The sequence below is a fragment of the Aphelocoma coerulescens genome, chromosome 20 (assembly GCF_041296385.1).
Source record: "Aphelocoma coerulescens isolate FSJ_1873_10779 chromosome 20, UR_Acoe_1.0, whole genome shotgun sequence".
In the NCBI taxonomy this organism is placed as follows: Eukaryota; Metazoa; Chordata; class Aves; order Passeriformes; family Corvidae; genus Aphelocoma; species Aphelocoma coerulescens.
The window spans coordinates 6,400,136-6,423,331 of NC_091033.1; the positions used below are offsets into that span (position 1 = coordinate 6,400,136).

Genomic DNA, 23,196 nt, shown 5'->3' on the forward strand with positions numbered 1-23,196 from the left:
CTCTGAAGGTGACACTGTACATACATCCATATTCTCAGGCTGCACGACTCCCAGATCTGCTTTCAGCTCTAAAACCACCCAGATTCTCCCACCCTCTCTGGTATTTTGGGGTGCACAGGATTGCACCCATAAGGGTGAACCCCTAAACCCCCAGGAGAGCCACGGGGATGCCACTGGCTGAGCTGTCACTAGCCAATGTGGGATGGCTGCTGGTCATGCCTCCAATACTGGTGTCACGACCACCAATAGTGCATCCAAAGAGAAATTCAGGGAGCCTGGTGCCACACAGGCTGCTCCAGGTCGGTGCCACCCCTGCTCACAGCGTGGTGGGATGGCTGGTCTGGCTATGGGGTGCACGGTGCAAGTGGCCACGTCCGAGGCATCGCCCCGGCTCTCTGTGGGGTGCAGGTCACCTCTGTCTGGAGCAGACTGTGGTCACACTTGGCCATGGTCTCACACCGTGTGCCAGGGAAGCCCTGTGAGCTCAGGCACAGGCACCCAGCACGTCCCACCGGGCGAGGGGAAGCCTCTGCCAAAGCACTGAGCAGCCACAGCCCCTTCCAGCAGCCAAGCAAGGCGGCCTCTTGAAGAGGGGGCGAAGAAAGAATTGCAAAAGCAAGGGCAATTAAAGGTAGAAATCAGACACCATCTTTGGAAGAGCTTCTGAAAGAGCTTTTTTGTTTTTAAACCAGATTTTTTGTAAATCTCTGGATCCGATCCTTTGGGGTTTGCTACCCACCCTCCTAATAAATATCATTTACCACCAACAATAAAGTCTCCCACATTAAAAAGCTCTCACTAAATAAAAACCTTCTACTGAAAAAGCTTGGCTGAGTTGGCTTGGCAAAAAATAAGGAGCTATGACTACATAAATACATCAGCAGATAAACACCAAAAACTATTTAAGTTAAAGGACAATGTTGGCTCCAAAACAAACCAGGAATGAACCAGCCACGAATTAATTCAAACTAGAAACTTAAATAAAGTTTCTAACCACTCAAAGGCAGTCAATTTCTGGAAGAGCCTTCCAAGAGCAAAAGTGAAGGCAAAACATGGAACCAATTTGGAGTTGGGATTTGATTAGTTTGTGACAGAATGATCTGACACAGCATTTGGCTGGACTATTCAGCTCAAGAGTTTCCCTTCTAGACTTTGTTTTCTTTTAGAAAAGAATATTTAAAGCAAAAATGTTCAAGCAGTTGCATCACACAGCAACCACCCAAGACAACACACATTAAAAATTTACAGGTATCAGGCAGCAGGCGGGAAAACTGGGAAATTTATTTTGCTCTTTTGCCAGAACTATTGCACGTGGCCTGGGGAAAAAAGGGGGGGAAAAAAAAGAAAAGGAAAAAAACAAAAAGGCTGGAACAAACACTTGAAATCACCAGCGGTGCTGCAGGAGGATCTGCCATGTAGGGCTGCACGAAGGAAACTTCCCGATGGCAGCAGAGCCGCTGCCTTGGAGACAACAATGACTTGAACCACTCACAGCCACACTGTGACTCTCCACGTTTGCTCTTTGAAGAACAGACTGTTCTCTCCAAACAATGAAAAGGATTCCAGGTCAGGATGCAAAAATTATTATGTGCTATTATTCTCAGAGACTAAAGAGACACTTGGAGATTTAACAGCCTGTTACAGTCAGTCTCCAGGAGCACAGGGGAAAGTGTTCTAGCCAGCAAGGGACAAATGATGCCAAACTCCATCTCCTGGGCTGCCCAGGTCTGGATACCTGCTGCTTATCAGAGAGTATGCAATGCTCACTCTAACCTCATCCGGAGGGATGAGAATCTCACTCAAATTCAAGACTGGCAGTTTTCTTCTCAAATACCTTCCCTTTCCTACTACACTCACACTTGTGTGCCCACAAAGCCCTTCACTGCCAGGGCTTAAGGACCAGAAAGGGCAGAGAGGATATATGCAGCCAAGCCAACCTTTAGAGAACAAACACCTTAACGGACAGATGAAAAAATAAAAAAAGGAAAAAGAAACAAGTACTATGCCATGATAGTCCATATCTAAGCAATGACCTTGTTTACACAATGTCTGAGATTTGTTATGCTTGTATAGGCAGCTGTAGGCATCGGTATATGAATATGAAATCTGAAAGTCTGTCACTGGAAAGCAAACAGGAGCATCCTATTTCCTGGGTGCGAGCTGAGCCCCTGCCTCCGCCAGCTCCCAGCTGTCTCCTCAGCTGGGCCACCGAGAGCTCAGCACCGAGTGCCCAGTTTTTGCATGTACTGCCTCGTGTGCTGTGCTCAAAGGTCTCACGTATGGCAGTGCTTCATCACCACGTCCTGCTCCTCAGGTTTGGATCAGGCCGGCCCATGGGTTTCTTAAAGATCACAAATTTCTTCTCAAGGGTAAGAGCGGATCCTCCGGGGCTGGTGGTTTGAGTTCAGTCTGTTTCTGAAAAAGAACAGAGGTGTCAGAGATGCTCCTGGCCTTGCTCCAGATGGGGTGCTGGGTGGGGAGGAGGGGATACAGGAGTGCTTTAAGATAGGCAAAATCAGGAGCCTTGACAGAGTTGGCCGCAATGAAGTGCTAGCACCATTTAGAGGAACTGGGAAACCCAAAATCCTTGAGGGAGTGGAGTTGGCTTTGCATCCCTAAGGAGGGATGCACCCTTGCTAAGCACCTCCTGCCTGTGCACAACAAGGGTCAACAGGACCCCATTGCTCTGGGTGGCATAAAGCCATGCTCACTGGGCACTAGCAGGGGCACAGCCACCTCCCCAGCACAGGCACAAAAGCTGGCCCCTCAGCAGTCCCCAAACCCACCATTCCCCTGCAAAGCACACGGGGTGTGCAGCAAGGGTAGGGCCCATCCAAACCCATGCTCCAAAATCCTCCAAATTAGATGGGAAGGGAAGCAAAGGTTGAGTTTTATAATTATCTTGTTAAGGCCTGCAGCCATGGCAGAGATGTGCGAGAAGCTCCAAAGCAAGGCAGTGGGACTGGAGAAGATCCCAGCTTGCCAGCAAGGGGCTGCATGCATGGACCACCATGGGACAGGGCCAGCACTCGGCCATCACCATCTGGTGGGAACCCTGCCAGGGAGGAAACAGTCCCCAGGCCAGGGAGGAAACAGTCCCCAGCTGCACCACGGAAAAGCCCACAGAGGGCTTGGAAAGCACCTCTCCTCTCCTCCACACCCACGTGCACACACAGACACATGCCTTCCAAAAGTGAGGCCTGGAGACTCCATGTCCCCTCCTTCCTTTGCAGCCTCCACCTCCACCACCTGAGCCTCGCTCCATGCTGAACAAGGATGTTCACATCTGGAAAGCTGGCAGCAGGAGAGAGAAAGGCAGGCAGGGGGTGTGTCTGCTGCTGGACTCCAGGTGGGGACATGGAAGGAACCAGTGACATAAGACAAGCAGCCAGGCCATTTTCTTCCCAAATAAATAAATAAATCCATGGGCCGTCTTCCACAGGGCAGGTAAAAGGATGGGACACTCCTGATGTTTTACTCCAACTTGAAATAAAGCCAGGATTTGGCTGTGAGTGGTGCCAGCACCCAATGACCAACGCAGGAAGGGGCAGGCAGGCAGTGGCACTTGTGTCATCCTGCCAGACCCTCCTCACCCTCCTTTCCTTTATGCCCTTCTTTCACAGAGCGAGCTCCTCACCACTTCCTCAGTTAAACCTCAAACACTAACCCCTTCGCTGAACCCGTGTCCCAAACAGGAGAGGCCCAGCGCCCCATGCCACCCCAAGCCCTCCCACGCCGAGGCAGGGGCCTTACCCAGCCTTGTGGCGGGCGGTGGGCCGGGGGCGTCGGGGGTCCCAGCGCTGCCCTCCTGGCCGCCCGGCTCCCACGCCTCGCTGCTCTCCGACGCCTCCGCGCCGGCTTCGCACGGCCCTTTCCGGCTCCTGGCCGCCTCGGGGCCGGAGCCCCTGCCCTCCTCCTCCGCCTTCACCGCAAACCACACCTTGAGCTGCTGGGCGCCGAGGCGGGCGCGCTCGCAGAGGCCGGGCACGTCCTCCTCCCGCAGCCCCTTGTGCTTCTCGTAGTAGTCCTCGAGCACCTCCCGGCCGGCGGGGCTGACCTCCACCAGCCCCGGGGGGAAGACCCCCCGCCGGTAGTTCTCATACCACTTCAGCTGCCCGTTCTTGTAGCCATACCGGCTGTCCCCGAACCAGCGAATGACCTCGGCCCGCGGCAGGCCCGTCTGGGACACGATGGCGTCATACTCCTGGTTCGTGGGGCGCTGGGTCTGCACGAACATTTGCTTCAGCAGATGCCGCTGCTGGGCTGTTTTTTTGAAGTTCAGTTTGGTTTTGGGAGGGGTGGGCGGCCGGCTGGAGCTGCCATCCCCCTTTTCATTTGCGCCGGTCCCCGGTACCTCGTTTTTGCCATTGGACTCGGTCACTCGCAGGTTTTTCAGGTTGATTTTGATGGGACTCACCTTCCGCTCCGCCGAGTTTGGGTTGCTGCTGGAGGTGTCGACTGAGCCGTTTTCACTCGTGGCCCTCTGCTCATCCGAGGAGTCTTCCCCTTCCCCGCCTCCATTCTCTGCCTCCTCCTCCTCCTGTTGAGCCACCTCTTCCACTTTCTTATTTTCCTCCGCCACCTTCTTCTTCCTCCTCTCCGAGAACCAGCTGTCAATCTCCCTCCGTGTCATCTTCGTTTCCCCCCTCAGGCGGTTCACCTCTTCCTCCGCAGGAAGGGGATTTTGGGCAAAACTGCTCTCCAGGGCTTTCAGCTGCTCCGGCGCTCGCTCCTTGTACTTGGTCGGGGTGAAGTCGGGCGCCTGGTGCCACGACTGCCGCCGTGGCGGGTGGTGAGGGGCTGGCGTGGCCGCTGCTGCCGCAGGGCTCAGCTCGGCTCCTCTGGGTGGGACGTCAAAGGTGATTTCGGGCAGGGAATCAAGAGCGCTGTCCCCAGGGAACACGGCCCGGCCGCCTCTCACGTTCCTGTAGTGGTACCTCCTGTCGCTGAACCATTTTCGGATCTCCTTGGTGGACAAGCCTGTGATCTTTGTCAGCCGCTCAACTTCAGCCTGGCCAGGGAACTGGTTTCTGCAGAAGCTGCCTTTGAGGGCTGACAGCTGCTCATGGGACTTCTTGTTTTTGTAGACGTTGGGATCCAGGAAGGTCTGCGAGGAGATGGCAGGGCAGGCGGTGAGCAGTGACTGGGCACTGTTGACCACCTTGACCCCGGATGTGTTGCTGGAGCTCACGGTGCTGTGCTGTGCTGCCGGCTGCGGCTTGGGGACAGAAGTCACTGCCAAGGTGAAGGAGGAGCTGGTGCCCTTCAACCCGTTTGCCATGATGGGCTGTGTGACCAGCAGCCCCCCTGTCCCCTCTGGCTGCCCCACCACGTGGCCTGGTAAAGTCGCCTGGATAAGATGGGGAACAGTCCCAGGATTTGCAACCAGGGGTGTGTTCAACACCGTAATGGTGGGTTGTGGCACAGACTGAATAACAGTGTTGAACATCTTCTTCCTGGCATCTTCGATCTCCTCCGGTGACCAGCTGATGCCCTGCTTCAGCCTCTGCGCAGTGAACCAGATCTTCAGCTGCTCTTCCGGGTACTTGGTCACCACGGTCAAGTAGCAGAGCTCAGCTTTGGTGGGGTAGGGGAACTTGTTGAAAGAGTTTTTCAGGAAGCTGTTGGAGTCCATGGCAGCATTGTACGTGGGAATGCTGCTCAGTGGGATCATCACCTTGGGAAGGGACTTGGATGTGGGGAGCTGCTGATGCAACGGGGGCTGCTGCTGCAGCGACACAAGCTGTGCAACACCGGCCTGCAGAACAGGCACGTTTCCTATGATGGAGCCATTCACTATGTGGGATGACTTTGTTGAACTTGCGGTGGGCTGGCTGACTGGCACAGACCCATTTGGGAATGAATGCTCTCCATCCTTCACCTCTGACTCACCGCCCAACTGACTTGACACATTCTCCTTCAGCGTGTGGATTTTTTTGGCCTCGGGTTTACCCTTCATTATCTTCATGATGGGGGTTTTGGTAATGATAATTTCAGACTGGCCGTCTGCCCCTTCTTCAGGGACCTCTCCCGGCAGGTCATGGCTGCTGGTGGCCTCACAGAGACTTTGCTCCACGGTTGTACGACTGTCCTGCTTCACCACCCTCCAGACAAAGCTCGTCTCGCCAACGTGAGACTCCGTGTTGTGGTGCAAGAGCCCTTCGTGGCTGTTGGCCAGGAAGCTGCACCCGACGCAGGCGAACGCGGGGTCTTTGCTGAAGTCTGAGTGCTCAGAGTCCAAGTGCCCAAAGAACTGGTGAAGGTCTTGAGACCCGAAGTCACAAGACTTGCAGATATAAGTGTCACCATCGGCAATGCCGCGGTGCCCGTTGGACAAAGCTCCATTATTACTGTTGCTGGCCCCAGCATCACTCGCTGCTGGTCCTTCTGCAGGAGCCTCTGGTTGTGTTCCTTCATGATCATCTTCTCCAGCATCCTGTTCAGTCTCCTGAAGCACCAGTGTTTTTACTGGTATCATGCAGGGAGTTGTGGATTTCCTTTTGCTAGCCATGGCTACAATTGATCCAGAGAACTATTTTTCTTTCATTTAAATTAAATTCAAATTTAGAAAGCGCTGTTGCAAGTGCTCTGTGGTCCAAATTCCAGCAAACTCATGATGTCCCGAGGAGTTGTTGTCAAATGTTGACAAATGTTCATATTTGCCACTAAACCTGAGGATAAGGAGAGGGAGGAGGGGTTAGTTCCCTTGGTATTAGACAAAGCACAACTGCCCTGGTATTTAACTGCTTCACTCAATAAATAATTTTTCCTCTTTCATTGGAAAAATCTAACTTGACCTTGGGTTTGCTATATTTTCACACCTAACCCTATGAACTATCTGTTTCAAAACAAACACACAAATATGCCACTTTTACCGCCCACATCAAATTCTCATTTAAGGAGGAAAACCACTGAATTTTCCCCTCATTCTGCCCTGTCAAGACCCATCCTTGGTGTTTCAGCAGGGAGAGCTCTGCCTGGGCTCCCAGTGTGCCCCAGGTCCCAGATCAGCCTCACACAGAAGGTGACACCAGGCAGGGTCACCTGGGAAAGCCACCTGCTTTCCATCACAAAAAAGCGATGAAAAATCCACATTCTGCACAAAACATTTCAATTTCTCCAAAATCAGCATTTTCCATCCATCCCATTGGGAAGTTTCTTGCCAGCTCAGAGCCCTGTGCCCATGCCAAGAGTCTCTGCAGACACCCGGAGCTGCTGCCGGGAGCGAGGAGGCTGCAGTATTTTAGCCCTCCTTGCTCAGCAAGCCTGCAAAGCACTTGGGAGATGCCCCTCCCATCCTGTGTTCACTTCACTACTGTTCCAACAGCATCTGTGAGTCCTCGTCTGGAGCCGCAAGAGAAGGTAAAGGCCCCAAAGCTCAAGAGCAGCATCACAATGTTCCTGGCTCCCAGCCTTCCCCTCCCACCACCTCTGCAGCTTTTGGCAGTCACACCACCCAATGCACCGGGGTATTCCCTAACAAAGTGTAATTTCTCGTCAGTGCAAGCCATCTTGCTTGGGCTAGCCAGAGATTTGTTACATTTAAAACCAAAACCAAACAAAAATAAGCAAAACCCAACCAACCAACAATTACTTTTTCCTTTGTTATTTTCTCCTCTGAAGCTGAAGCAGACCCTGAAGTGCTCCAGCCTGTGGAAGGCCAGGGCTGGCTGAGGCACAACCTTATTAGCCACAACCTTATTCCTGGCCTGATGTAGCATTCCCACGTGCACAGCAAATGCTCTGTGCCTGAGATCATGACCCCAGGGCAGTAAAGCTGCTGTAGCTGGCACCAGCAGTCATCTGCCTGGTGCCACCCCTCTGTCAACCTTTTCTACAGCAACTCTGCTTTTTTTTTCTCTTCAACAGAGGGATAGAATGGTATTTTTCCAGACTGCAAGGTCACTTGGAAGCATATGGACACACTGATTCATATTACAAAGATTCTGTGCCAGATTTCCCTGGGATTTACAGTAACAGCAACTGAGCTTTATAAAAACACTCACAAAAACTTGAACTTTAAGGAAAAAAAAATACTTACCATCCTATGAGATGACTCACAGAGGTAACTCCTATCAGTTACAGCAGTTGTGCACCAGCAGCTTTCTCAGATCAGATATCTGGAGCTGATCTCATGCACTGAGAAATGCAGATCAGGCAAATGGCTTGGTGGTGCTTATGCAATACCTCCTGTGCTTAGTTTTGTTGATAGTTTTTAGAACAGAGGAATGAAAGATCCTCATGCAAAAAAAAGAAAAATCAAGTGGAGGAAGTTCAATTTCAAATGACCTCCTTAACTTTATGAGATTTTTTTTTTTAAAAAAAAGCTTGTTCTGAAAGCTGACATCATTTTTTCCAAACGGGAGAGCGTGGATGGCTGGCTCTGGCCTCAGCAACTCTCAGGCACCGTTTGAAAGACTGACGGGAAAACGTAACTTCCCGTTAATGTGGGCTGATCTGAGATTACAAAACAGTCCTGTAAATAGTGTTAGTCATCACTGAACTTGGCATCAGAAAAGACTGCTTGCTATGCTAAAGCATCGTGAAGAGCTAGAAATTATAACTTAAAAATAATCTATAAATAAAACAGGTATTAAAGCAGTGAGCTGGATTTAGACTGTGGGGATTGCACATCTCAATACTTGCTTTATGCCGCTCTCATCCCACCTTCCCGTGGTTAGTCCTGCCCTCTGCAGAGGGCCAGAAAGTTTTTCATTAGCATTAGCAAGAGGAATATTTGGATGAGTATGAATGGGCTGTGCTATTCAGAGGGGAACAGCATCCATTTGACACCAATCCCAAGATCCTCATTTTTGATGCTAAGTTAAATATTACACAGTCTAGCAGGCTGCGATGACCTTTCCAAGTCAAGTCAATTAGGGAAAAAACAGTAAGATCAGCCTGAAGGCTACAAAATACAGCTTTAAAGGCTGAGAGGAGTTTCATTTCAGGCAAGCAATGGTAAAAGGGAATACTTATTTCATTTTATCCTGCAGCTTTAACACAGGGAGAAGCTGCTGGGCCCTCTGCAAGCTTTTTTTCTTTCCAGCAAACTCCAGAGATTCAGCTCCAGAGTCTCCATTTACTGAGACAGCTCCAGTCCCTGACAGAGATGACCCCGTGTTTATGGGGTCTCCAGATATCAAAAAGATGATTTTTATCTGTCAACAGATAAATTTGATACAAAGCAACAGCGACACACAAAGACCCCCATTGTGCCACGTTAACAAAGTGCCTCTCCCGAGCACTCCATCGCTATTATTTTGGGTAAATGGGAATGGCCTGACCCACCTACAGAGAACCTAAAAGCTCTGCATTTCATTTACCAGCACATTTGCATCAAACTCTCTGCTCTCTCCAACAACTTTCCTTAAAAATGCAATCAAAGCAGCCCCAGCCACCACTGGTCTCCTGCGGGGCTCCAATATTAATGCCACCTGAGAACACAGATTGCAAATTTTAGCTGGAAGTGAATCATAGTGGCAATTTACTGGGGAAAAAAAATTAATCAAGTGTACTGTTTGTCCATTTAATTTCCATGGAACAGTTGCATAACCACATGTTGGGAGCGTGTTTTATTCACTGCTCACCTTCTGGAATGCACTTAATACTTTAATACACCACTAATATAAAACAGAATGGATAATTCACTTATTTCTCCCTTATTAAAGTAAGAAGGGCTGTTCTAATGGATAGGGTAAATTAATGGCAGAAAAATCACTCAATTGAAAAACATCCTTACAACTGATCTCAGTGCATATACCACCCCTGTAGATGCCTCAGACCCATCTGCACAGCCATGAGTGAAGAACTCTATTTCCTACATATTATTTTATGATTAACTGGAGCAAAGAGACATTGGCTGAAAGGAAGAGCTACCTGGCAGCCAGGAAGACAAAGCTATTGTACTTAAATTCATGGTTCCTATTTAATTTATACCTGCTAATTTCATAGCGAGGTAGCAGGGTAAGGAGGACAAATGTCCAGTGCACCTAAACCATCTCTGCTGCTGGAAATTTGAGGGAAAAGTGACTTAAAGCAGAGCCAAACCAATTCTGTCCCAGTGATGCTCACAGAGAAAATCATGCTGGAGGGAAAGGTGGCAGTTCCAGGTACAAAACCAACCCTCTGCAGAGCAGCTTTGCCTCCACTGCGGGAAACAATGCCCAGACTGGTCACAGTGAGCTCTGCAATAGCAGAAAATTTACTTCTGCAGAGATTAACAAAGGGAGGTTTCGAAATCTGCACTGCTGAGTATGAACTTTCAGCTTTTTCCAGCTTGGCTGGATATAACTGGTTTGGTTTTAAATGTTTCACTGAATTAACGAGTTAGGTTGTTAATGCAAAACATTCACTGCACACAGTGCCAAGGTCCCCAGTTAGAAGATTAATTTTTTGTGACCTTTTGCAAACCTCGCCTAGAAACAACAACCAGAAAACCCACCAGGCAGCAGCACCAGCCAGGACACAGCAGCTCCAGTCCCACTGCCCAGGCACGGGAATACAGGGACAGCTGCCTTCTCCTGCCCCCAGCCCTGCCAGCTCCTGGGTGCCAATGCTGACACCAGGGACAGGGCTCCATGGGGACACAAAGGATGGCTACATGCTCTGTGGGCTTTGGTGCTCTGCTGAAGAAGGAATGCTCCATTGAAATAAAATGAAATTAATAAAAAATTAGATTTTTAAAAATAAGCACCAAAGTAGAAGTAAAATGACAGTTTTCTCAACACTTTCAGAGCCTACTAGGCAGGCAGACATGCTCTCCAGGTCAGAGACAAAGTTAATGTTTCTGTCTCATATGGAGCCAAGCACAATATTGGCACTTTAAATAAAAGCAGTTTGTTTTTAAGTTGAAACTCCGCAGGCCCCAGCTGATAGCATCATATGAGGGGGAGAAGAGGAAAAAATCAAAGCAGGAAAAAATCTTGATGTTTTGGAGTTTTTGTCTCTCCCCTTCAGGCTCTACCTCCAGCCAGGGTCCAAAGATAAAGTGTCTCTGGGAGTTCCAGAGGACTTCCCAACCACACTGTAATTAGTAAGGCCATTAACTAAATTATCCCTGTAGCCAGCACCATTGACCCAAACCTGAGGGCTGAGCCCTCTTCCCCTTCCCACCAGCCCAAACTCCCACCATGGTTGACAGCAGGTCTCCCCCACATGACAGACACCCAGTTTGCCCTGGGCAGCACTGGGAGCCAGCTCAGCAGCCTGGGACTGGGTGCATTTACCCAGTGCTGGGGAAGGGAGGAAAAACAGGTCCATGTATGTGGGCTACAGGCCCATGGCCATCCTGCTGCCAGCCATGGCAGTCCTGGGATTCTTCCTCTTTGGCTGGACATTAATGTTCCTTCTGCTTTTGCAGTCTGTTCATGGGAAGTCATGTAGGAGTTTCACCAGTTTGAATTATTTTTTGCCAAAACGTGCCCAGTGGGGGCTATTGCTAATGCATCCCAGGGACACACTGTGTGGATGGACACCTCAGCAAAGACCTCTCCAGGCCAGATCCCTGTCACTCGATATGGACAGACACAGCCAGAGGGGACAGATCACCTCTCCAGAGAAACTTCCAAGGTGTGGATGGGACCTCCCTGCCAGCTGTGCCAGCACACCTCTGTGAAGAAGAAAGGGCAAGATTTGGTAGGGCTGAGCCCCTCTGTTCCCAGTCTGCAGTTGTACATCCCAGCCAGCTGGAGTCCAGCATCCTCCCTGAGTAACTCTGCAAAGGCTGCAGCTGGGAGGAAGTCACAGGATGGGAACATCTCCAGCAGCCTAAAAATGCCAGCAGCACAGCATCACCCTGGCTCCCAGCACATGCCATGCCCTTGCCCAGGGCTGGCACCTGGAGGTAGCATCTGCCACCCAAAGCCTGGTTCATAACCCAGGCCAAGGTCGTGACACACTTAATTCTTTTGGGGTTTAACCCCATTCAGGACTGCAAGTTCCCATCAACGAGCAGTTCATGAGATTTTCCCCTCCAGAGCAGATTGGTACCACACTAACTCTGCAGGCACTCAAACCTCAGGTGATCTCAACATGAACAAGCAGAGCCACCAGCAATACAATAACCACAGCCCCAGAGAAGTCACGCAGGCAAGAAAGGCTCTTCACATCTTATTATTTCACACTGCACGAATGTACAAACACACGCACAAACTTCAGCAGTTTTGAGCTTCAAGCAGCATCACAGTCAACATTTGTACTAAGGAACAATTTCTCTTTATGCCAACTGGTCAGGGTGCTTTGTAGCTTAAGCCTGGCTTTGAAACCGCGGGTACAGTCTAAATGCAGTGGGAGCCGGTTGACCGAACAATCGTATTCATTCTCCATTCCTTGGCAGGCCTAGAGCAAAAAAGCATCTTTTCCATTTAGACCAGTTAAACAGAGCTATTCATTAAAATTTCACCCTTCTCCAAACTGCTGGACTTCTCCATTTAAAATCTGCCTTTAAGAGAAGCCCTCTCTCCTCTGCCCCACAGTACTCCTCATCCCTCTGTCTCAAGTAGTCACCCATTTCCGAGCTGTGTTTTTGGATTGCTCTTGTGCTGTAAGAGCAGCACCTCGCCTGTGTGATGGTATCTGGGCAGAGGCTGCCTCAGCACTCGGGGACTAATGGCAATTATCTCTGCTTTTTTTTTTTCCCCAGACAGGCACAAAACTGAGCAAGATGGAAGGTTAGAAAGAGCCGGCTGAAACAGAATGCGATTAGAGTATAAAAATAGGTCACTGGGATAATATAACCTTTAGACTATTGGCAATGTGCCCCCCTTAGAGACAAGCCCGTGTGCTGTATTTCAGGAGAATGTGAGGAATAAAAAACAACCACCACGATACACATCAAAACAAAACCACTGATCATCCCTCAGAGCTTTGCGTGCTTCTGTTTGAACATCACTAACATTAATTCACTCCTTTTCCTCTGCCCTCATCCATTTGATTGAGCACAAAATAAATGTTATGCAATCATACCATTAACATCTTCCAAAAGAGTAATAATCTCTCTTGGCACAGAGGCTTCATTACAGATTTGCTCCGCATTGCACTACCTTAGCAGGGTTCACAGCTCCAGCATCCAAGGGACCCACCTCCATAGCTTCAATCCTCAGATTTTGTCCACTCTGCAAAACATTCCCGGCATTTCCCCAAAGCAAAAGGCCCAGCAGACAGATAATCACATCTCGACAGAGCCAGTTCCGAGGTTAGCACTACCAGCAGAGGACACCAGATAGCACAACGGAGCTTCAAGAAGTCCCTCAGCTCATCTGTATCAGTGTCCCCCTCACCTCATACTCAGCTGGTGACTGCCAGCAGGTTGGTTTGTGCCTGAACAGGTCAGTACAGCCATGCTTGTGAACACACTGGAGCTCCCATTGCAGCCCCTTGTGCTTTCTCTAGGACGTTTCATCTTTGCTTGCATTGCCAGGGCTTTGTTTGTGATTTCATCTTAAACACAGGCACCTCAAACAGCCCCTCACATGTCAGTAATATCCTGCCACACCACCTTCAGATGTGCCACACGCCTTGTGATCCCACCCTTAGAGCTCATTGTCAAGCATCACCATTTGTGTGGGGCAAGCCCAGCTTTGGCAGATGCAGCCCTTCAGAATGTATGTGAGGATGAAGAGGTTACACCTAAAACACACTTCTTTGTGTTTTTATTATCTGAAATTGCTGAACTGGCTCCAAGCCAAAAATCCACCAGGGAGCTCAGAGTAATGAATTAAGCACCAGAGGTAGATCTTAGTCCACGCCAAATTTCTGACAAGGATATTTGAGACTTTTACATCAGCAGGGAATGTTTGGCTGAGCTGGTGAGGAGCTCACAGGTGTGAGCACCCAATGGCAACAGAGCACCCACAGTGCCACAGCCCCGCTGTGCTCTCAGTGCTGCTACAGCCTGCCCCATCCCAAGGAATCATCTTGGGGAAGGCTTGGAGCCCACCTTTCTGATGTACCTCTGCTCACAACCCCACTGCCAGGTTTGCACATCCACCTCCAAACAGGTGACCTTAATCAAGGGGCCATCACCCCAAATTTGGGAACCACAGCTCTAATGCCAGCACAACATTTACTGTTAAAAGAAAACCAGTGCCAGCTTTTATACCAGCACCACAACAATCCCATTGCAGACACAAACCCAAAAGCCTGTCACACAGGTTTCTCACCAAGCATCCAAGTCCCCTGCAGAATGAAGAACCGCTTGCTGAAGCCAGGCTGATCACCAGTTACCAAGCAGCCACGTAAGGGACAGACTCGCAGCAATTCCAAGGAAATAGAGAGTGCCCACAGCTTTAAAACAAGATGTGGGTGGGAAGGACTAAACCAATCTACTAAATAGTACCAGAGGCGCTGGAGCTGATCATCTGCAGCACAGCCTGATGACTACAAGTGCTGCAGCCCCTTCCCAGCTGAGCATTTTTGGATTACTTCATCCCCTGTGCCCTTTTGCAATATGCAGCTTCGAGAGCCGTGTTACGTCCTGGCTCGGCCTCAGCTCCCATTCCCCCACTTACAGTTGCTATAACCAAAAAGACAACTGCAAAATACTTTGTCTGAAAGCAAAGAAATGGGGTTTGGCAGGTTGGGATCACGGATTATTTTTTTCCATCCCCATGGATTCTGCTTCAGAGTCGTCCTTTCAGACCTTGCGCGCAGCCGATGGCTTTTGCAGCTTATTGAGCCCGCTGGTTTATGGCAATGTTTTTCTGCTCACTGAACTGGCTCATTCTTTCAGCAGAACAAACTGTTCCACGTTGAGGCAGGAGTTGGCTGTGTTTTAACAAAGGATTTTTCCCTTCTGACAGTGTTTTGCAAAAGACCCAAAAAAAGGAGTTTGGAGCCAAGTTACAAAAGGTCAGGAGAGGCGAGTCAAGCGCTGGGTGTAGTTCCTGTATGTCACAGCCAGACAAGGAAATGGGTGGGGAGAAAAGGAATGGCATTTTGAGCTGCAATAATATGTATAAAGTGATATTAATGAGGAATGGGTTTTTAAATGAAGATGGCAAGTATGCAGGCACTATAATTTTTGCTGTACAACAGCAGGCTTGTTAGGTAGGCTGAGGTCTCTGCAATCATTTATCCATGTGAAGCATGCATTTGAGAGAGTTCAAGTAGCACTAGGAGTGAGAAAAAGGCAGTCTTATTTGCTTCCCCTCCCCAAGCTGATTTCAAGGAGCTACCACACTCTCATCTCCCGTCAGCCAAATGAATATTCAAAAGGCTTTTGCCAAGCCAGCGCCAGTCAATCACTGAAACAATGCTGCAGGGAAAGAAACGCTGGGCTGAGAGACCTGTTCGAGACAGCACCTCGGCCCTCACCACGGCTCTGCTTTAGCATCCAAACCTTTAATTGTGGGGCAAGGTGCTGCTCTGCCTGCTCCATCCCCTGCCACCCCACAGGACAGCACGGCTACAGCTGAGCTGCTGGATGGAGGATGAGCATCCCGAGCTAGGGTGCTGTGAGTGGGGAAAGACCCCGGCACTGTGGTCCCAGCAACACAGCCCTCCTGAAGGAGCTGGTGATAGCTCTTCCCTCTGCTACAGGCTGGGACCACAAATGTTTTCTGCATGGGATGGGCAGGTTCCTGGTGAGGCCCCTCTCACTGCTCAGCAGCAGCTGGCAGGGATGGGTCTTTCTGCTGTTATGCACTGTACATGGACGAGCCAAGATGGACAACTCTGGCCTTGCAGATGTTGGGAGGAGGAGGCCAAGTGGATCTGCACAGTTCACAGTATGTCATGCCTAATACTCAAGCTTTTCCTGGCCTCAGAGGATCCCTGAATAGAAAGAAAGCACCCACCACTGGAACACAGCCACTTTTGTGGCTGGAAGGGGCAGATGTTCAACCCCATACAACAATGCAACACAACAGTTGAAGCTGTAAGTGAAGAATGCTGCATCCACTTAAAACTGAAGAGGGGAATTAGGGACACCATCTAATTCCAGAACTACCATTTGGTCCTGATGCTTAAAGTTCACATACCTACTCTGCAAGAGTGGCACAGGGTTTTCTGCCATTGCCTTAAATAGGCAATATCCTGGACTAAAGCACTGAACCACAAGGACTTCAGAAGCAAGTGGTCAGACTGGCAAGTGCTCAGCTCTTTCAGCTGGAACACCAGCTCCCAAATAAGTTCAGTTCCCTTTTAGCACCTACATAAGTGACAGACTTCCAGAGGTCCCAACTGCACTGGACAGGACAGGCCCTGCTGGCATAGAGAAGGGCAGACCATTGAGAGAGCTCAGTATCCTAACAGCCACACCCTTTGCTGAGATGAGCCTGAGGAGGAGCTGAGTTTCAGAAATCCTGCTCACCACAGCCACCATTAGATCCTTCACCACTCAGCTGCCAAGAAGAGCTTGGCATGGAAAACAACATCATCCCCACCACCACACCCTCATTCACTGACCCCCCAAGAGTTCCCATGGGAAAACCTTCTCCCTTCCTCTGAAATACTCACCATGTCTTTTAAGATTGATAGCAAGAGAAAAATGGATCTGGGACTTGATTTGAGATCTCGCTGGGCAAAATCCGGGCATCTGGATCGCACACCTGCCAGCCAGATACAATCCTGGTCATTTGCTCCCTGGTTTGAAACTGTATTTTCTCAAAACCATTTGTCAAGACACTCTGGACAGAACGCAGAGACACAGAACAAAATTCAAGGGTTATTTGTGATATGAACCATGCCAGTCAGGACCCTCCTCTTCCTCCAACTGTTTAGTGACACTTGGAATGGACTGGCCTTACTGGAGAGTGTATTGTGTCTTTTTTTTAGTTGAAAACTCACCATCCTCTAGATCAGCTGTGAGCTGAAAGCATCCCAGTTATTTACTGCTGCAAGCTAAAGGAATTTCCTTACTCTCAGAAGACAGACATTTAAAATTAGTTTCAAGTTCAGTTGTGATAAACAAATCACATTCCCCTCCTTTCCCTCTCCTGTTCTGGTTTTTTGTTTTGTTTGAGTTTTGGGGGGGGGTGGTGTTTGTTTGTTTTGGGGGTGTGTTTATGGTTTTTTTTGTTTGGTTGGGGTTTTTTGTTTGCTGTTTGTTTTTTAAATCATTCCTGCTGGTCCAATCAGCCTTTTCCTTAGCTGCCCTTTGCAATTCCTCATTTAAAAACTCATTCACAAGGAAACAGGGGAACTATAAACATCTGAGAAAAATCAGCAAAGCCAGATCCCTGATTTCAGAGCTTTCCCTTTGATATTTGATCCCCTGAGAACAACATTAAAAAGAAACAAACCTCCATGTATTTAGGTTTTTTTGTCCCCTTCCTATGAAGAGCAAAAGGTTGGGAGCTGGGATGGGGGCTCAGGACTTCAGCTCTCTGCTGACAACCAGCCAGTGGAGCTGGTTGGAAGATGAGCCCACTCCACCTACCCTGCCCAAAAGCTGGGGATGCAAACAGCTCCCAGCAGACAGATGAGGAAGACAAAAAGTGCTTTAAATTGGTATGACAGAGCAACTAAAGGGTTTGGGGTTTTGGACTGAGTCCTGCAAGCCTGAATTCATACTGATGCACTCTGTACCTTGTGGATCACAAGGCCTTGATACAAGGAGATTCTTTTAAAAAATTCAGGCATGCTAGGAGAACTGCCTCCTTTCCACGTTTTAGTGAGTCTGCCCATGAACTGCCAGCAATTACTGAGCTTCCACTCTGTATTCAAAGCTCTCTGCAATGGACTTTATTATTTTTAAGCCTTTCAGACATCAATGTAGCAAACTTAGGAGAGCTATTTGGAAGATTAAGACACAAACACCACACCACCATATTATTCAATTTAGCTCCAACACGGAGCATTTATTTCTGTAAAGAATCACAGCTAATACACTGCCAACTGCCAGCAGAGACAAACACTTAAAGCTTTAAGTCACACTGGAGCATGGTCTTATAAATCAAATTTAAGATATAAGAAGGAAATTACTATGATTATGCAAGTACAGCCCAATTACCACCAACTGATACCAAACCTACCTTCAGGTCTTGGCCACAGGCTTCAAAACTCCACCCCCAGAAAAGACGACCCAAGGAAATCTTCACTTTCTGTGCATGCAGCCAGGTGTGAACCTACTAGCACATCTCCAGAAGCTGTATTAGATGACTTTCCTAAATATTTCATATGCTCATACAAGTGCAAAGAGACTTTGTTACCACCTCACCACCCCAGCTTGCAGTGGAGAGTTCACTAATAGCTGTTCTATTTGCCAAATCAAACCTGCAGACAGGTGAAAAAATGGAGTGATGAAAGAAAACAAAAAGGATTTGTGCCTGTTTTTTATCATTACAGTGCTCACAGGAGAGCTGACTGCTGCATTTTGCCCTCCTGAAACCATCCCACCCGTCACAAACAATTGCATGAACTTAGATTAGACTGAGTGCAGGATGAGCAGAGGGGAACAATATCCTTCCATGGAAATGAGGGAATGAAAGGAAATAAGAGCCAATTTAAACAAAATAAATCAGTGTGCCATACGAAGACTGTCATTTCCTTAGAGCTGACTTAATCTGAAGCCTTTGGAGAAAATTCATCTGTTGCAAATTTAAAAATTCCCAGCCCTTCAAATGAACATAGAAAAGTTCTCATTGCAAAGCGTCCCATGGATAACAGAAATATTCCTGGTTTACACTGAAGGCATCACAGACTATGGTATAACCTCAAAAAGACAGAAATCAAGAATTCCTCCTCGCTTTTTAGAAAAAAATGAAGGGTAGTCTCATTACACCAGTCTAAAACATTCATCATCATCATTAGGGTGAAGGGCACAGCAACACTATTAACTCTGTTTCGCAGCAGGATACAGTAAACTGCAGGAGTCAGCACTGGGGACAGTAAGGTAAAAATGTTCATGCTGTGTCAGCAGGCAGCCTGCAAACACAGGAATGGGGATGGCTGCCTGGCAATGCCATGATGGAGCATTTAATGTCTAGGCCAGCAGCCCAAATCACAGTCAGGTCAGGAGAACATGGTCCTCCAGGCACCTGCCCTCTTCTTTGGGCTAGGAGTGAACAGACTGAGGAGCATCTTAATGATACTGCACCAGAACGACAGCGTGTCACGCTGGATAAAGCTCAGGACAGCGGGAACTCCCTCCATGCACAGCCCATAATCACCCGCCAGCAGAGGATTAAGGGAATAGATGCCTCCCACATCAGGGCAGCCAGGGGACAGTGCTCACACTCTGCAGGACTCTTCCCTGATCCCATCAGGAGCAGACAGGGCAGCTCTGCAGAGAAACCCCACGAGAGCAACACCCTTGTGGTCAGTCCCACGAGTCATCACATTGAGCTGCTTCCCAAAGGGCTGGACCAGGCAGAGCAGCGAGCAGGAGGGCTCCTGCCATGAGCTCTCCATGGATTATTGCTGTGACACTGCACACAAACCTTCCAGGGAGAGCTGGGAAAGTGGTTTGCAGCACTGTCCAAAGCACTGGAGAGCTACACTGCCACCGCGTCTGGGGTTCTTCTGGACCACCTGTTTTCACATCAAAAGCAATCAGCAATCACAGGGGCAACACCCAAAATTCAGGGCCAGCTGCTCCTATCCATACACTTCAGCCTCTCCACCCTTCTAAAATTGGGCACAAGTCTCATCATCACCTGGCAAGTGCTGGTGAGTGCTGAGAAGCTGCTAGTGCAGGAGACACCTTGGGCAAGGTCCCACGGGATGGCAGCTCCCTGTCCGTGGGATATTCAGGTTACAGTCACTTGCCATCCCCCAGAGCACATCAGTGTTCTGAAACCATTCACCAGGATTCAGCTCCATGGGGAAATTGCTGCCAGCCCCCTCCTTGTTGCCTGGCATCTTCCCCACATCCCTTCCTTCCTTGGTCAGCAGTTATTTCCATGGCATTTTAGAATTTCCCCAAAGACATGTGCAAAGCCTCTCCCCAGAGCTCCAAGATCCTCCCACAGACAACCTTGAAGACTTTCAGAAGTCACACATCCATGTGATCTTCCACACACACCAGCCTGGAGCTCACCCTCCCCACACACACAAAGTGCCTTGAACAACTAAAAGTCTCACAACTTGGGGGCAAATCCACAGCCTTAAATGTTTGTTGGCCCAGCATGAAGATCACACAAACCACAAAAGGGAAAAACAAGAGGGTTAGACAGCAGAAGTGCTTGAAGATACCACATCCTGTACATTAAGAATTTAATTTCTTCACTTTCACCAGTGTCAGGACTGCTGTTCAAGACAGTTTTTACTCCTAGTTACAGGCACAGTCTGAGGGAACAGCCAGACCTACCTGTAGCCTGAGAGTTACAATCGCTGGTCTAGAAGCAGCCCCAACCTGTGGCCGTGCCCTGGAGGCCCCATGCTGCCAGCTGCCCAGCCTTGCAGCATCACACCCAGCAGGTCAGTCAGTAACTCAGGATACTTTGAAGGAGAAGGAGTTTGGGATTTTGGCTCTTGGAAAGAGCAGGATGGAGATGAAAGCAAAGCTTCTGTCCAAAAAGGATGGACTTTTCCAACTTATGCCTCTTGCACAGAAATAGAAATTTCATAAGATATATTCACACCAAGGATGAAAGAGTGGCCACAATTCACACTGCTGGTTCTCAACAGCCTGCACAAGCCACTGGAGCAGCTATGTGACCAGAGGGAAATACAGATAACAGTATCTTTAATATTTCTGGATAATCAGATACTCCCCAGGAGCATTTTCCCACCCACAACCACCACGAGGCCTGATTTTCTGCCACATCCCAAAGACGATCATTTCCATCCAACCACAGCATCCCACACCAGCTGGAGCTCACTCACTGCCACAGGGTGGGCGTCTCAGGCCAGTGGCTCTCCCAGACCCACCTCTGGACCACCAGGCTCTGGCAAAGGGAAGAGGGGCTGCATGCCCCCAGGACGAAGGAGGCTCAGCATCAATCCTGCAACTCAGTTGTACCTGAAGCAGAGGCAGCTGGAGGCAGCTCCTCCCTGGACAGCTTCACGTGGAGGCTTCCCATGGCTTATCCCATGGGAATGGCAGGGAGCCTTCACAGCACCATACAGGAGCCAGCCAGCTCCCTGTTCCCCCCAGATGTTTCCTATTCCAGCCAGGAGGTTTTAGCACATTTCAGGGATGCTGGAAAGCATCTCCTGGCATTTAGGGGGTGGTAAAAGGGGTGGTCAGTGCTGTTACCCCCCCACTGGGAAGGAGCAGACAGGGAAGAAGCAGGGAGAGATGAAATGATCAGCCCGAGGTCTCGCCACACGCTGCCATGGGGAGCAGGGCCATGTGCCATCATCTTTATTCCCAAAGCCATCACCTCTCCTGAGCATCCACCCGTGTTCAAAGCAGAAAGGCAGCACAGCAGCACCAGAAACCTGCTCTGCCCCAAACTGGCCATCAATTTAAAGCTCAAGAACTGAGAGCAGTGCTAAGGAAGACTTTACAGCTCAAGGAGCAACCACCTGGCTAGTGCAGTTATGCCAAGAGCCCCAGGACCTCATGGAACATATTCTCTGGGTACCTGTAAAACCCTTTAAATGGATCATCCTGTTCTGCCTTCCCCAGGAAAACAGAAGAGAGGCCCATGAGATGGTCATGCTTCCTACTCCATCCATGTTCTTCATGCAGCAGCTATGAAAAAGAGTATGGACACCTTCCCACTGACACAGCTCCTGGCTGGAAGGGAAATGCTGTCACCAGTGTGTTACAGAAAGGGAAATGAGGCACAAAGCAATTTTAAATAACTCGCCCAAGGTCACAGGAAGCTTCTAGCAAAGTCAGTAATTGAACTCAGGACTTGTGAGTCCCCAGTCTAGTTATTTATCAGAAATCACCCTTTAATGGGTCACCTTTAGCCAGACACCCTCCTATTTTGCACTGCCAGTGAATTATACTGGCAGAGGGAATTATTAAAAGTTTCCCTTACAGCCCAACATGCTTAAAGGGCTGTTTTGGAAATAAAATAAAACTTGCAGCATGCTCAGTGTGCTGGAACAGACAACTCCTCAGTGCTGCAGAGAGCTGAACCACCAAAGTGATTACAAGGCACCAGATCAAGCTGGGAAATAAGCTATTTTTCCTCTGCAGTGAATCACTTTGTTTTGAAGGGTGGCCTCCAGTCCACAGTTTGAAGGGTGGTAAGATCTCACCATTTCACCCTGGATTCGCATCTTCTTTCACAAATACCTCAGATGACACAGAATATTGCAGCCTTAGCTCCGAGCCAGACATCCCAAAGCCTCTCCCTTGGCAGCAGGCTTCTCCTTGAACCTGATGTGCCACCGGTTTGTGTTGGTACAAAACAACAGAATGGACTTTATCCAGACTTTCACAGGCCACAGGCACAGTTCTTTCCCTTCCTAAAGAAAACCTGTTCAAGCACCTCTCAGCATACCCCAGTCCATTCACAGAGACTGGGCACAGCCCTCACTGGAGCCTTCCACAGCCTCAGGGCACCCCTGCCAGACAGCGCTGGTTGAAGGCATCCCGGGAGCATCCAACCTGCCTGCTCCTGGGAGTCTCCTGCTGCTGGAGCCCAGTGCCTTCCTGGGGCACTGCTCACCTCACCAGAGGAACAGCAGAGCCACCGCAGCACCACCACACATCCCAAACCCCTCCAAACTCCAGCACCGGGAGAAGCCCGGCAAAGAGGAACAGCAAACCCAAACCCTCCTGATGCACACAACAGACAATCAAAACATATCTGCAGATATCTGCAGCGCTCAGATCCTTTTCAGCTGATGACAGACAGGGAAAGCGTTGGGCAATAGGCTTGGAAAGGGACACGCAGGACGGAATTTGCCTTTCACAAAATACAGTGTGAGGGGCAGGAGTCAAAACTGTTAGTGTGGGGCTAGCCAAGAAGTTTATGCAGCATTTAGGCATCCAGTGGCCTCATCCTTCTGAGTACAAGCAATTTAATTTGTCACACTGATATTCTACACATGTCCTGAGCAAATAGGTCAGTAAGAAGTAAGAGTAGGAAAGGAGGAATGAGGGAAAAGGATGCAAGGGCATCTGGAAAACTCCATCTGAGCTCCAAGTTGGGCAAATTTATAGTTATAAATACAGACTGAGGAGACAGGAAAAGGGGAGGGGTAAGAGAGGCTTTACAGCTCCATGCTCAGGGCTACAGCCACCTGCCTGGGGAATGAGGAGCACTGAGGTCAGTGCTAACCCCCAGCCATCACCTTCTGAGGGAGCAAACACTTCCAGCTTAACCGAAACAGAGAACAAAATGAAAA

The 23,196-nt window shown here is 49.2% G+C and overlaps 1 protein-coding gene across 5 annotated transcripts in view; it reads right to left on the reverse strand.

Moving 5' to 3' along the window:
- Positions 1–1,251: 1,251 nt before the first annotated feature.
- Positions 1,252–23,196, reverse strand: part of ZHX3 (zinc fingers and homeoboxes 3) — a 42,580-nt gene continuing 20,635 nt past the window's right edge. For 4 of the 5 annotated variants that reach the window (XM_069034240.1, XM_069034245.1, XM_069034242.1 and 1 more), the window contains 2 exons: positions 3,754–6,671; positions 1,252–2,415 (listed from right to left, as the gene is read on the reverse strand). In XM_069034240.1, the coding sequence (XP_068890341.1) occupies positions 2,405–2,415; positions 3,754–6,511 (2,769 nt within the window). In that variant the 5' untranslated portion in view covers positions 6,512–6,671 and the 3' untranslated portion in view covers positions 1,252–2,404. Of the gene's footprint in view, positions 2,416–3,753; positions 6,672–8,041; positions 8,375–23,196 lie in introns of those variants that run through there. The other variant, XM_069034243.1, reaches the window with a different exon arrangement.